General features: G+C 40.2%; 1 protein-coding gene across 1 annotated transcript; it reads left to right on the forward strand.

Moving 5' to 3' along the window:
- The first annotated feature begins 8,726 nt into the window (after positions 1–8,726).
- Positions 8,727–14,106, forward strand: LOC104859683. The gene is made up of 4 exons (XM_010620383.1): positions 8,727–9,186; positions 9,359–9,396; positions 11,275–11,416; positions 13,902–14,106. Exons 1-4 carry the CDS (start codon positions 8,930–8,932, stop codon positions 14,104–14,106), a joined length of 642 nt encoding a protein of 213 aa, XP_010618685.1. The 5' UTR covers positions 8,727–8,929.
- The last annotated feature ends 1,082 nt before the right edge of the window (positions 14,107–15,188 follow it).

Raw genomic sequence — 15,188 nt, forward strand, 5'->3', positions numbered from 1 at the left:
ATAAGGACCGTGAGCAATTAAAGTCAAATTTCCCAGGGTGAAGATCTGAGACGAAGCTGTCAGAGAGAAGAAATTATCATTATGCTTTTTTCAAAAAAAAAAATTACTCGGTGCAAAGTGGGTTTGTTCCTCGTATCATCCTGAGGGTAAACTGAGAATGAATCACAGGGTGTGGCACTCACATCGCTCAGAGACATGGGGGTCCTGTCTGCTACCGCATCTTAATGGTCTCAGTGAAATTCTTTTAATGCCTTAGCAGTGATTTTAACAATGTATTTGTGTAAAACAACTGCTTCTGTGTCCCTTGCAAAATGCAGTCAGAGGACTCTGATTGCTTGTTACTGTGCAATAGCGCGGGGACGGGGAAACGCTGGTCACAGACAGGTCTACACGTCCAGCTCCGGCCACACAGGCCCTCACTGTGAATTGAGTGGAGATGTTGCATCTAGCATTGGCAAAGACTCCTTGTTGCGTCCTCACCCTGTCATCTCCAATCAGGGCAGCTACAAGTTGCAACTTGCTGCCCACAGGAGGAAGATCGTACCCTTCCCGCTGGTGTCTCACCCTTTCTTCACACATAATGTGGTTTCAGTCGGCAATGGTGTTTCTTTGTCTTGTCAAATACAAAGCTCCTTATCTGAGCTGAGACGGGGGAAGCACAAGCTTCAGCTGTCAATGAACAACTCCGAAGCTCCTGCTGATTTTGCTTAAGTGTTTAAACCATATGATACAAATTATAATTCATAGTTTACCCCATTGAGAGTTCGGTGTATTAGCTTTTGCTTTGAAAACTAGAGTAGGAAACGTGCTATTCTGAGGAATCTGTGCAGAAATGAGCACAGTCACAGGATGGATGTCCAGGGCCACGTGACTGTTTCTGAGATGCTGGCTTGGCTGTTGGTCTATTGGACCCTTAGAAATCAGTGTCCCTGGCCACTCTTCATCTTAGATATGCACTTGAGCTTCTGGCTCGATGCCAACTTGACCTTTATAGTCTTACTAACACTATTCCAAGAACTGTAATGTAAAACTTTCATTCAAATAATCTCTTCTTAATATCTTGGCAGAATTGTATTCTAAATGTGTGTGTTTTCTGAAAGTGGATCTTCAGTAACATGTTTTGGTGTTCCTCAGTGTAAAACTAAATCTCAGCACAAAGCTAAAACTATGCATAAGGTAATTCTAATGAATAAGAATGTAGTACTGTTTTAAATTGCTGCACCAAGACTGAACAATTTAAGGATCTGACTATATCTTTATTATAATGTACAGGTTTTTAATACTTAAAAAGTAAAAACAGATGTAAGTTGGTTAGTTTTATTCGAAATGGCGGGTAAGATTTCAGGTTTCATTATCTTATTTTTGCAGCTCAGTATCTTTGGGTAAATGCTTGCTGAAAGACACAGATGAAGGGTAGTAACTGAGAAAGAAGAGTGAGGGAAAAGAACAGGGCCTAGTGGGCCCTGCTCAGAAGGAAGCCCTGACACTGAAGCAGGCACCAGAAATGTGTGCCACGCTTGCATCCAAAGCAGGACTGGGCAACTGATGGGACGCTTGGACGGCAGATCTACAAAACGTGTAGAAATCTAAGGAAATGGAGACGATCATCTAAAATAGACATGAGGATAGATAGGACATGTGCAATTTCAAAGCACTGGTCTGCAAAAGAGCTTCTAGGTTTCAACACAGAAACAGGCCTCCTGATTCCAAAGATCAGTAAAAAATTCTAGCGAAGAACTTCACAAAACAGAAATTCAACCCCAAAAGGGGAATGTGAAGGAAGAAATGTGATATAAATGAAGTTTACTTAATAAAACTAAGTAAGTTTTAAGTGTTACATACGGACCAATAATTACAATGAATGTTAATGAAATAAATTTAGCTAATAGCAAAAATTTTCATTTTGGCTTTGAACTTCTGCTCTGTAGTATTTTACAAGTCAAACAACTGCAAATTTGATTCTTGGAAATGTAAAAAAAACAAAACAAAACAAAGAATTTAAGAAGGAAACCATTAACACAGAATAAGAAGAATATTGCTGAGAACTAACAGAAAAAAAAGCACTCTAATCATGTGATCTCCTTTGAAAGGAACTGCAACCCATAGGAGGACAGACTGGAGTGCTGTCTTGAGGCTGAGGAAGGACGGCTTCTCCGGTCCTCCCGCGTGTGGCTCGTGGGTCCTCCCAGCAGGCTCTGAAGGCCAGGTGTAGGGGATATTCGTCAGCATGCCTTTCGTGATGGCGGAGTCCTTGGCTTTTTCCACTGTGCAGGGAATGGAGAAATTGAAAGTGGTAGAAAGTCTGGAACTCCAGGCAATACTTGAGCAGATGGCATAAACTCTACAGTTTACAAAACATTGAGATGAAAATATAAAAAGAGACTATAATGAGACCATAACATGATGCCACTTCCACGAATCACGGAAGTCTGAACTCTCAAGAATCACGTCTGCTTCTAAGGAGGCCGCACTGCACTGGCGTCCCATAGGCGGGGACTGAGGATGCCCATCTGTGGGACCTGTGGGGATAAGGAGTGGGAACACGGAGTGGATGCTAATGAACAATTTGTTCTTCTATGGAGAATATATTTGGACACTCGTGAAATATTGGGATCGGTTACATTACGTACTATGAGTTTAGCAACCCACATCTGAAGACAGAAAGTACACTGGGGAGAAGCCTGAGTTGGTTTTGTCAGGTGAACTGCAAGCTCATAGCCAACCAATTTGCCTTCTAGGAAAACCCTCGCCCAGCAGCAGCAAACAAAACAGCTGACCAAAAAAGAGGTGAAAATCAATGGTTTCTCAAAGGCACTGACAAAGAATGTGTGAGTGCATGTTATTTCATTTTGTTTAGCTATCATCTGTCTATCTATCCATCTACTTATTCAGTCATTTATTTATTTTTGCAAAGGTGTGGCAAGTAATTCAAACCTGAAGGACTCAAAACATAAAGGCTGAAAGTTCCATTTTTTTCTGCTTTTTTCTCTCAGAATACCCGTAGTCAAGTGGTCAGGGAGTTGAAAATGCTCACTGCAGGAGCCAGAAGGGATCAGGACAGATTTTTGGTAGAATGAATAGCTCACAAAAAGGCATATATAATTTATTGTTAAATACATAAAAATCACCAGTAGGATGCTCTAACAGAGTGTAATGAAAGCACACTGAAGTCTGACTACAGACCTAAGGGGAAGACTAAAAACCAGAATTCCGACAGTGTGGCACATTAATAAAGTTAGAATAAAAACATTCATTTTTGCAAAATAGTAGGTTCTCAAATACTTGTAATACCTTCATTCACAATAGCCAAAAGTTAGGAAGAGCCAAGGATCCATCAACAAATGAATCAATGAACAAAACAGAGTTTGTCCCTATGAAACTGAGGGTTCATGCACAAAACTAATCGAGTCTTTGCAGACTTAGAGAAATACAAGGAGGATATCTACTCGAACATTCCACTTGTGTGAATTCTGGAATGCGAGACTAACCATATAGACAACAGGCAAATCATTTGTTCCTGGAGTGCATAAGATGGGATAAACTTCAGTGTAGAAGGAAGGGTCTTCTGAGGATTATAGAAAAGTCCCTAGCTTTCCCCCCGAGCAGTGGCTTCACAGACACACGCACCTGTCAAAGCTCACTGACTTGTGCACTTTAGATGAATGCAGTTTGTGGTACACGGAGGTGACTTTCAAAAGTAATCTGAATATATGTGAGGCAGACCTGATAGACATACAGGATTTCAGAAATTCACAGTGAAATCTCAGGAGCCTTCTCTCAGAGATGAATGATTTGTGTCTAGAACACTTAATTTCTAAATCTGACAAGATATGGGATCATTTTTACAAATACTATGTATCAAATATAGTAGGTCTCAAAGCAAGTTTCATTAATTTAGAATCAATGAAAGACAAATTTGTTTCCTAACACAAAACAATGTAACTAGAAATAGATGTCTTAGAAGACTACAAATCACATGTAAGTCTCAAAATTTGAATGATACTTCCAATTAAAAGACTAAGTAAAAATGTTAATGAAAATAGCGCGTTCTTTTAAATTCAGTAATAACAAAATGTATGAATATCCAACCAGATAAGATTCAATTAAAGTATTGTGTAAATGGAAGTAAATAGATTGGTATGAAGAGGGAGAAAGAGTGGAAGAATTACTATTAATGAAAAAAGTGTTAAAAGGTTAGAAAAAAATAACGCTTGGTTGAAATGATAAATACAAGAAGCTGTTCAAAGCAGAAATAAAGCAATTACAACAAAAGCCAGTAACAACAAAAACTCATTTGTTCAAACTGTGGTAAAGTAGGTAAACATCATTAGCTAGCAACACCTGAAAAGAAAGGACAGGAAAAATATATGAATATTAAGCAGACAAATATTCTGGGAGAGTAGAAATATAAGAAAATGAGAGAACATTTTTTTAAATGTTAGTGTCTTTTAATAAAAATAAATGGAAGTTTTATATAAAATTTTAATGTTTGACAAGTGGAATTGAAGCAAGCCAACATCTAATAAAGTAGTGAAATGTTAATTGTTAACTTCTGAAGTCCTCCACCAGCAGCTATGAAAAAGTGGCCAGGTACAAATGGGTTTCTGTATATATTTTACTAAAACTTTCAGAAACAATTTTAATGAAAATTATTTATGTAATCCCAAAATAATATATTTTACATAAATATTACAAATATATATAATTCATATATAAAGCATGTATTTTTAAAATAAATTGTTTTAAAATGTAATTAAAAAGTTTACCTTTACAATTCAAATCATATTACTTTTCTACTACAAATATAAAATACTTGGCAATGTGTATAGGGGATTTACATATATTTCATTCACTTATTTCCTAATCTGCTTATCTACAAAATCAAAGGAACATAATAGTAAAGTTTTGGAGTATTTCCATTAAATACAAAAATATTTCTGGGTATATAATATCACTATCCCAAAGTAACATGGTATGAAAAAGACTAGCCAAAGCAACCTCTCTCTCTCTCTCTCTCTCTCTCTCTCTCACTCACACATCTATATAAAGTTTGAAATGACATTTAATAAAGTCTATTCTCAGTTTGACTCTTACCTATTGAATTAAAAAGAACTCAAAATTCATCTTACGAAAGCTTCTGGTGTATTACTTACCTAAAAATTTTAAAATTACATTAAATTTTCTACACACCATAAATGAAACAAATTAGCAAAAGAAATAGATCTACACATTTTCATTTATAGTACTAATTTAAATGTTGTATCAGCACTAATTCTAAGAGAATTTCATAGTGTTTATGGAGGAAAGAAATGGTTTAGATCATAAAGAGAATAACCCATGCTTGCATAATTTAATAATTCATATCTTATAAAGAATTCTACCCCAATCTTTAACTCCAATGAAGTGTCGAGATAAATCATTATACAAAATGTTCTGAATCTTGCAGAAACTCATTCTAAAGTATATGTACCTCAGTTACAGAGGAAAAAACTGAAGTCAAATGCAAAGAAGTCATGATGGAGAATTTACGAAAAATGTCAAGGAAAGTGCAGTGCCTCTAAAGCAATAGTTGGTATCTGTTAGAAAGACACTAGTGCTAGTTTTCAGTATCAAATTATTTCCATCAATATTTACTCTCTGAAAAAACAGGTCTAGACATCAAAAACTCATTGCAAGACATAAGCAAAGACAAGGAAAAACATTAGTCTGGAGAGAAAAGGCAGATCTCAGAACCAGACTCACCCATGCCGTGAGGATAGGAAATACCACACAGAAAATGTAAATAATTCTGATTAATAGTTTGATGGACCCAATGGGGAAATACGTGTGAATGGTAAGGTATGTGAGGGCAGAGAAATAGAAATGCTGGAAATCTAAATCACAGGAACAAACTGACCAATGCCTTCCCATGATCACCAGGACACCTGACAAAAGGGGGACAAACACATGACCCTGAAATCTGCCAATGGAAACTCCTCAGGTGGATATGTACAGATATGAAGAGAACAAACAGGAAAGGCAACACAGAGAATCCAGGAGCTACAGGCAGAACCAAGCACTGGAGTACGAGTAACCGAAAGAGAAAACATACTAGAGAAAAGACTTCAAGAAATAAATGCAAGGCATTATTTAAAATTAGTGACAAATACCAAAACTCAGATCCAAATTCAATTACCAAGTGGGATTAAATATAAATATAACAAAGAGCATCATCAATCAAAAAGCAAACCCGTTCAAACCACTGAAGGCCAAAGACGAAGAAATCCTAAGGACAGCAGAGGGAAGGGACGCACACACACACACACCCCAGAAGAACAAGGGTAATAATTACCTTCAATATCATCAGAAAACATACAATACAAAGGACAATGGCATGTCATGTGTGAAGTTCTGGGCACAGTATCAAAACCTATCAAGCTTCCCTCTGTTCCCAGAGAAAATATCCTTCAAATAAATGAGCAGATACATTGTATTTTAAAATAGGAAATATCCCAAATGATATTAAGATTCATCACATCCTAAGCAAAACCTCAGTACAAAATTATTTCAGATGCAACAATCTGGTTCTAAAATTAGTATAGAACAATAGAAGAATAGATTATTAAGGAGTACATGAAGGAATATGCAGTCCATTTATACTCAACAAAGGTGCAAAAGTGATCAGATAAAGAAAGGATATTTTCAAGTGGTGGAATACTTGAACATTCATACAGAAATAAATGAATTTAACCTGTGTTGAATATAGAAACAAAATATATGTGAGATAAATACAGATGTACACGCACACGTTTTGTATAGACTTATAAGTATATTTACATATACACATATGTGAACACATTATTTTGCCAAACTGCACACGTTAATCAACCTTGTAAACTTCTGGGGAAAAAGTGTAAGCAAAAATCTTTCTGATTTGTGGGGAGATAAATTGTTTCTTATATTTCTCAGTAACAGCTGTCATTATTTTAAACAGAAATTTCAGTACACAACTTTTAACTCCCTAGTCATTCATTGTACTGTGTTTTGAGTTATTTTCTTAGTGGTTGCCTTGGGGATTGCAATTATTATCTCAACTTCAAGCCAACCAGGTTTGATTAACGTAACTCATTTCAATAGTGTATGGAAATCTTGTTCCAATACAGCTCCATGCCCTCCTCTCTCCTTTGTGTTATTGTCATAAGAATTACATATGTGGGTGTTATTAGCCTATAAACACAGCTCTACAATTATTGCTTTATGAAATTGCCATTTAAATAAGAGCAAAAGGGTGCTACAGAAATATGTATATGCTTTTTTATACAAGCCCGTACAATTATCTTCACCTCTGTTCCTTATTCCTTTATGAGTATTTCTGTTTACTTGAATTTACTGTTTCATTTTCTGGATTTGCATGTACTTAATGGCCAATAGGTGTCTAAGGCAATGTTCAATTTTCTTCTCTCCTTTCTTTATGTTCCTCACAGTGGATAATTTGAATTTGCCCAATTTTAGGGCCATGAATTGTTTCTTCTGCTAGATCAAGTCTCCTATTGAATTTATTTCGGTTATTATGTTATTCAATTGCAAAATGTCTAGTTGTTTTAAAAAATAATTTCTTTCTTTTTATTGGTAATTCCCATTTGGTGAGATCCTGTTTTCATTCTCCCCTTTAAATTTTTCAACATTATTCCCTTTAGTTCCTTGAACATATTACATAAACCGGCTTAACATTTTGCAAATGCAGTGTCTTGGCTTCCTAAGGAGCAATTACTATTAATTACTTTTGTTTCTGTTTGTATATACTTTCCTATGTCTTCAAATATGAAATAATTCCTGTTGAAAATTTAAAGTGGCATCATCAGGTGGTGTTCCAGAAATGAGATGTGCCCTTCTTAAGATTTGGTTTTGGTTGTGGTCCTTTTGCTGTTTTTCAGTCCAGTGACTTTTCAGGAACCGCCAATGTGCTCTGTGCTCCCGCTTCTGGGATGTGGTGCCCGAAGCACTCCCCAAAGTGAGCAGTGGTCAGGTAGTGGTCAGTCAGAGCTTTCCTTAGGTGATGAGCCATACACCTGACACTGTACTATGGGACACCATGCGTGTGTCTGAGAACACTTGCGCTTTCACGCCCAAGCTGCTCTTAGCTTTGTCCCAGCCTTCATGTTCCAGTGGAGGACTTCAAGGAAAGTTGGAGGAGACACACTGTGCAAACTCACAGCTCTGCACGAAGACGTGTTCTTGTCCATCCTCTGAATCTCATTTGCTCTGGTCCATGTCAGTCTCCAGGAGCGCCAAGGTTAAAACACAGCTGCTGATTGCTTTTGTCAAATGCTGAGATTTTAAAGAGAGCACTGTGCCAAGTCAGATATTGACAGAGCCTTGTGAATTGGAGTTTTCTAGTTTTGTGGGCTGAACTGGGTCCTGCAAAATCCATGTGTTGAAGCTCCCGAAGCCCAGAATGTGACTTTATATGAAAATAATGCATTTAAGAGTGGTGTCAAAATGGGACAGGTAGGGTAGGCACCAAGCTGATCTGATCGTTGTCCTTACAAGCAGAGGAATGCGATGCTGGCAAGCAGCCTCCAGAACCGAGGAAGAAAGGAGGAAGCCTGGGGACGGCAGGAGAAGGTGGCTGTCTGCAAGCCCTGGAGAGAGGCCTGGAGCACAACCCTGGCACCACCCTGACCGTGAAGTTCTGCAGTGTAAGCTGCCTGGTCTCTCACACTTTGTTGTGACAGCCGTAACTACTGCAGGCAAGAGCCACGGGAGGACCCAAATCATGATGGGTTTCTGGGGAGGGGTTTCCTGATCCTATCTCTATCTCTGGTAGTCACAGAAAACTTGGTTTTCATAGCTTCTATGACTGCAGGTTGATAGTTCTCAGAGGAGGTGTGTGTGTGTGTGTGTGTGTGTGTGTGTGCGCGTGCGTGCGTGTGTGTGTGTGTGTGTCTATATGCATGTGTGCGATGCCAGGCAGTTTTGGAGTGCTTCCTGTGTGTGTGGACTCCCCGAATTCTCAACACAGTGTGAAAGAATCACTCCCATTTCAGAGAGTGACACTGAATTTCAGAAGCAGTTCTGTTCTTGCCCTAAGATCTACCCCCAATTATTGGAAGAACTGAGTATAGAACATGCACAGCCTCCATTAGTACCGCAAAGTCTGCTGTCACTGTGCCAAGTTCTGCAGCCCACTGGACCCTGGAGACTGGGGTATGTTGGCCAGAAGAACATGCACTTACTGGACAGAGTTCAGATCATCCTCCGGGATGTTTTGAGCCAGCCCAGTGTCATCCGACCCATTATCCTGTGTCCTCATTTATGTTCAGGATACAGTCACTTACTGAGATGACTCTTTTCATAGAAACTATATTTTGTTTTTCAGGAACAGCAATCAAGATAAGTCATCAGTCATCTGTATTTGTGAGTCTCCTCCCAACAAAAGAACTCATGTTCAGTTTTAATTGTCACAACAGTCAGGTTGGGAGGTGGGGCTTTTAAGAGCTGGAGAGGCCGTGGCAGCTCTGCTCTCATGAATTAGTGCCAGAGACTCAGGAAAGGCCAGTTGTGGTGAGCTCTGTTATGAAACTAAGCTCTCCCACCATGTGCCAGCTTCTATGAAAGCTCAATGCCACTCACAGACCCCAGCCCTTGAGCTTGGACTCAACAGTCTCTAATACCATGAGCTCAGTACACTTCGGAGGGGGCCAGTTTGTGCAGTCAGTGATGTTCTGCTAGAGAAGCAGAAACAGAACCATGAGAACCACTTGTTTCCCTCCTCTCTTCTCCACCTGCCCACAGTGACTGTGGAACAGGGACCCTGACCCCTGAACAAACCGCCAGATGCCCCTGACAGGAAAGACTAGCAGGCCACTATCGTGGGAACCTCAAAAGCTTGGGACATTTTGGACAGACAGACAAGCATGCTGTCTCCACCACGAATCAGAATCTCCATGCCAGGAAATTGTTTTCTGAATCATTTGTGTGTGAGGTGCTTTGGATTCCTTGTCTGAGATGGTTGTTCCAAATATATTTCTATGAAGCCTCTTAAAAGCTTTGTAAAATAAATTTCCAAGCAAAAAATCCTCTGTATTTCATTCGGAAGCAATCTGAATTAACATAATTCACGTAGAGGTTGCATCTGTGGGGTACAAGCACAAAGGGGCCGCAGGCTGTCAGGTGCCGTGCTCAGCCTGGTGTGCATGGAATGGGCTGGTGCACTGAGCTGCGGTGTGTCTAGGGTTTTATGCCTAATGACATTCCTGGGCATGTGCTGTACTTCAGTAAGGTAAAAAGAAAAACCTTTACATAATACTGGTATTTATAACTCCTTATATAAATTTATAAATTGAAAAGTAAAAATAATGTGCTATAAACAACAACCTGATTCTTCCCTATGTCTGCTGAATACCCATTTATTCATAGAAAGCTACATTTCTCACATTTAGTAGAGAGGAGTTTTCCTTTTTCTTAAATGCCTTGTTAAGAATGGCATTCAACTGCGGATCTTTCTTTCTGAACTCGATTTTCCTCCTCAGTGGAGGCACGCAGGATCAGTAGTTCTGACACTATGTTTCCTGGGATCATGAAGTGCCTTTGCACCCGGCCCCAGCTCTAGTTCTAGTCCTGCTCTTAGTGGCTGTATGGTAAGAGTTGGAAGCAGGTAGGGAGTTGGAGAGGAAAACACATGAGTGGTCCAAGAGGGGGACTAGTGGAGGGTTTGATTCCAAGGAGGCGGAGTGAGGAAAGCACGAAGGACAGAACTCAGCTTTAAATGTTGCTAAATAGTTCTCCTTGAATACGGTTTTGCTCATTCCTGATCCAGAAAACATTAAGATCTTTTCAGAGTCTTCTACTTTGAATTATTTTGCATCAGTTCCCAGGTAGGTAAATAACTAATACAACCTAGGAGAAATGTGTTTACATCATTAAACCATCAGAACTTTCTACTTTCTATCATTCGAAGTACGTTGCCTCCCCCTTCCCCTCTCCCTCTCCTCTCTGTGTGTTTTCTCTCTCATTTTCTTTCTATAGTTAACACATCATCTACCCACGCTTGTGCCCATAGTAAAATCTCTGCTGCTACTGCACACACCCTACCCAGGTATTCACTCACCCTGAATGCAACTTCACAGCCATCAATTTTCAGATGCCCACCTAAGTTTGCCATTTGTCTTCCAGCTTGCTTGGCCATAAACTATGAAGAAGACAAATTTCCCTAAATAACACCTTAATTACAGTGAAGATGCAGTCAAGTTATGGAAAAAAATTTGACGCCAGCAAAGTTTGTCTTATCCCCAGCCCAACTTTCCCTGCAGTTCTGTGAAACCATGTGCCTCTTGGCCATACGACTTACAACTCTCAAGGCGGCTTCCCAGCTCAAGCCAGGGCTGCTCTCTTGTCTTCGGTTCCCCGTTACGAGCAACCACTCACTCTTACAGAGGTGAGACTCTTCGCGGTAACATTGTGTGGAACAAAACTTAAAAACCGAAGTAAGAGAATCATATTTCCGTGGCTTTTCTCTCTCTTCTAGGTGTTGTACTTTTTTTCCTCTCTGATGCTTCCGTGTAAATCTTTTTTAAATGGAGATTCGTGGCAGAGTGTGGAGCGATTCTTCTGCGCACATCACCTTCCTGGATGGAACAAGCTTTGGCTGCTTCCAGCAAAAGAATCCTTTGAATTGAATTCGAGGATTTCTTTCTTCCATGCGTAGTGACCCTACAAATCTCAAGGGAAATAATGAAAACTGTGCTTTCATCTGTGCTGCACCAGAGACCCAGTGTCCTCTCCTCGTCTGTGGTATGAAAGTAAAATTTATTTCCTGTCTGGACCTCGGGGTGACACTGAAGGTCAAATTAAGGAGTGCAGGAGTCGCAAAGTTGTACATTATTGTAGTTCAGTGATTTCCTTTGAATCCCAAATATACATTTTATTTATAAGTTATAATCTTATGTCCCATTGTACTTTTCAGCTTAAAAACTACCAGATTAGGTCTTACCAAAGTTTCAGTAATTGCATTCACAAGTGAAAATACTTTTCCCTGATATTCAATTTGTCCTACTGGGGCCATTTACCCATCACTCATTCTAAACCTCTTTTGATTTTAGAATCACTTTAAAAAGCCATAAAAAGCTCTTGTACAAATCATGTAAAACTGTTGTTCTGACAACATAAATGTTCCGTGCATCAAAAACCACATTGAAATCATTCAAGCGTCTATGAAAACGCATCCGAAAGAGCTGGCTTTATTTTTGATGAGGACCCCCACAGCAGTGAAGGCAAGGTGCCAGCCAGAGGTGGGCACGCTCCAGCCCATCAGTGCCAACAAGCTTGGAGGATTTTCTTCACAGGACAAAAAGCAGAGGCTCAGGTCCCGGCCACCAGCAGGGCCTGCAGAAGAAATAGAGGCTTTGCTGATCCTTCCACTTCTGTCTGTGCCACTGCATATAGATTTTGATTTTGGAAAAATAATAACCTTTTAGATTACCCTTTTTTATCTCAAGATAGTTCTCTACACTCTTCCTTTAAGATCGGTCTGGTGGAACGTTTCATCGTCTTCATTAGTACAGGTTTGTGGTTCACAGCGCTTGCACTCTTTCTGGGGAATCAGCACATGTACGTAACATGGCTTCATCCCTTCTGTGGATCCTCTTTCCCTTCCCTCTCTCCTTCCCCATCCATCTTCTGGTCCCTTCTTTCTGCTCTAGTGTGATATTTTGCCAAGTTTTTCAACTGGAGACATTATGAGAAAAGAACCATTGGATAAGCCTGGTACTTACTGTGCAGCTTGATGGAATGCAGGTCTTCCTTTATCTCCTAAGCACAAGATAATTACAGATAGATACGCCTACTATGTAGCTAAATGAGCAAGTGTTTATTTTATCACAAAACAGATCTTAAAAAATGGGACATCAAAATCACTGTTTTTCTTATCTTTAGGGTTTCTATCTGGAAAAGCTTGCATCAGTTGAAGAGTAGGAATGCTAAATTAGCATCTTAAGAAAAAACAGGAAAGCAAGCTTTGCTCTTAAGTAATTTACGTAACTTTGCACACTTTATTGATGCAACATATTTTTGTTGATTAGTACTGTGTACATGCATATCAGCGGCAAAAGGCACTGGAAATATTTTCTATAAATGTCATTTATTTGCTGGGTTACAATTTTATTTGCTCTCATTGAACCATATGTTTCCCAAGCTTACCATCCACTGTGGGTTGTTCAAAGGGTCCAAGCCTTGTAAGCCCAAGTCCTCAGTCTCTGTATTCTATTGATCATTACTGGGAAGCTTTTGCTGGTGTGTCTTTAAAGTTCTTTCTCCTGCAAGGACGCAGCTGATGTGGTGATTGTGGTGTGGTAACTGGATTGCAAGGGACGTTAAGGCTACAAGTGACTCATTCCTCTTCCCTTCCTTCTAGAGGAGCTAAAGTGTATGGAATCTGCGGTATCACAATATCTGGTGTAATTCATAGGCATCTTTGGGAGAGAGCTGGGTGTGAGAAGGGGAGGAGGGAAGGGGAACGCTGTCAGAAGTCTCTGCTGCTCGCACTGGTATACATGGTGCCCTGAGATGAATCGCACATAGGAGGGAATTTTACGACACTTTGTGATTTTAATCCGGGTGCCCAACTCCCCTCTCACGTACAACGTACGACCACTTCCTCCCCGCCTGTGCAATGCAGCAGGCACCCTGTGCAGATCAATAAGGTGCTGAAGGCAAGACTGAGGTTCTGGACAGAACTCCGGGACAGTCTGTCTGCACTGTTCAGCAACCTGCAGCAGCGACTGTGAACTGAAAGGACTTTGAACCAGCGAGCTTGCAGGAACAGAGCTGAAGACACTGAGATTTCGACATGCAGAAAAATCTGTGTGCAGATATTTTGGGCCGGACACTCTTAACTTCCTTCCCTCTGTATTGTTTTTTCTTAGAGGGCAGCTCTCGGACTCTGCGTTAGAGGAAATGTCTGAGAAGTGTACTGTGCCTAGGCACTTCTCACTTGTACTTGGTTCCGAACACAGATTGGCTGACCTTCCTGGTTTTCTCCAGAACTTTTCAGGTTTTAACATTAAACATCTCACTTTGGGGAAACCCTTCGACAGGATACAGGAAGTCCTAGTTTGCAGTGAGGAGTAAAGACTGTTGGGAAGGCGTACAAAGCCGAAAGCAGCATTGTTTTAGTGTCCGATGCCTCTTCGTAGACTGTCCTCCGGTGGATTTCCGTGGTCACTGCTGTGGTCTGCCCCTGCCCAAGGGCATGGCAGCCCCACCACTGCTCCCATGGAGGTGACATCTAACGCTGCCCCACTCCAAGCTGCATGAGGGAGGGGTAGGGACTCGTGATGGGAAAACAATTGTTCCTCGCCGGGTCTGTGGGTGGGACACTGAGCTCTGCATTGGCACAGAGCTAGTTCACTTTCTTCTTTGTACTTGTTGCAGCCATCTTCTGTGAGGGAGCTGAGAGTGCAAATAAGCATGAGGACAATTCCATGCAGTATCGACAGTGAAGGCTAAAATGGCAGATGGAAGGGCGTTGGCTCTTTAGGGAGAAAATAGCCAAAACCAGAGCATACTCCGCACCATACAGGAAGCAAGAATTCTATTTAATTATTGATGCCTTTATGTATGATCATCTCAAATTCCTCAGGAGTTAAACTGATGTAGAGCAGAGGACTGGGGAAAAAAAACCTAGTCTCACTGTACTTGGGAGAGATTATTACAAGTGGCTTTGAACTCTGACCACATAGAAGTTCAACATAGCAGTGCCGGGATTGCACAGCAGCCAAAGTAAACTTAAGTGTGTGGGCAAGTTCTGTGTGTTTGGGAGTTTATGAAATACTTTGCAGCTTATTCTGAGACAATATCGGGCTGCAAACCAGTGGGTATAACAGAGACCTGGTGTCTGTAAGTCTAGAACCAGCGGTGCATATGGGAGTCTCGGCTGGAAATCAGTGGTGGGTGTCTGTGGTATTCAGTCTATATTCTTTTTTCATAAAATGTTATTGCTTTGATAGTTTACAAATACATGAAAAAGGGGAAGGAAATGTAATGTTTTCCTCTTGCACTTTCCCTAATGAAAGAAAACACCCTTTGGGGCTCTACTTTTTAAAGATCTGAGGCAGAAATTAGTTACTTTCCATTTTTATTTTTCTTGTATTGATTTTTTTTTTTTTTTTTTTTTTTTTTTTTTTTTTTTTTTTTGCAGCTTTGGATCCAAA

Source organism: Fukomys damarensis, unplaced genomic scaffold, assembly GCF_012274545.1.
Source record: "Fukomys damarensis isolate Sample0158 unplaced genomic scaffold, DMR_v1.0_HiC HiC_scaffold_18, whole genome shotgun sequence".
Classification (NCBI taxonomy): domain Eukaryota; kingdom Metazoa; phylum Chordata; class Mammalia; order Rodentia; family Bathyergidae; genus Fukomys; species Fukomys damarensis.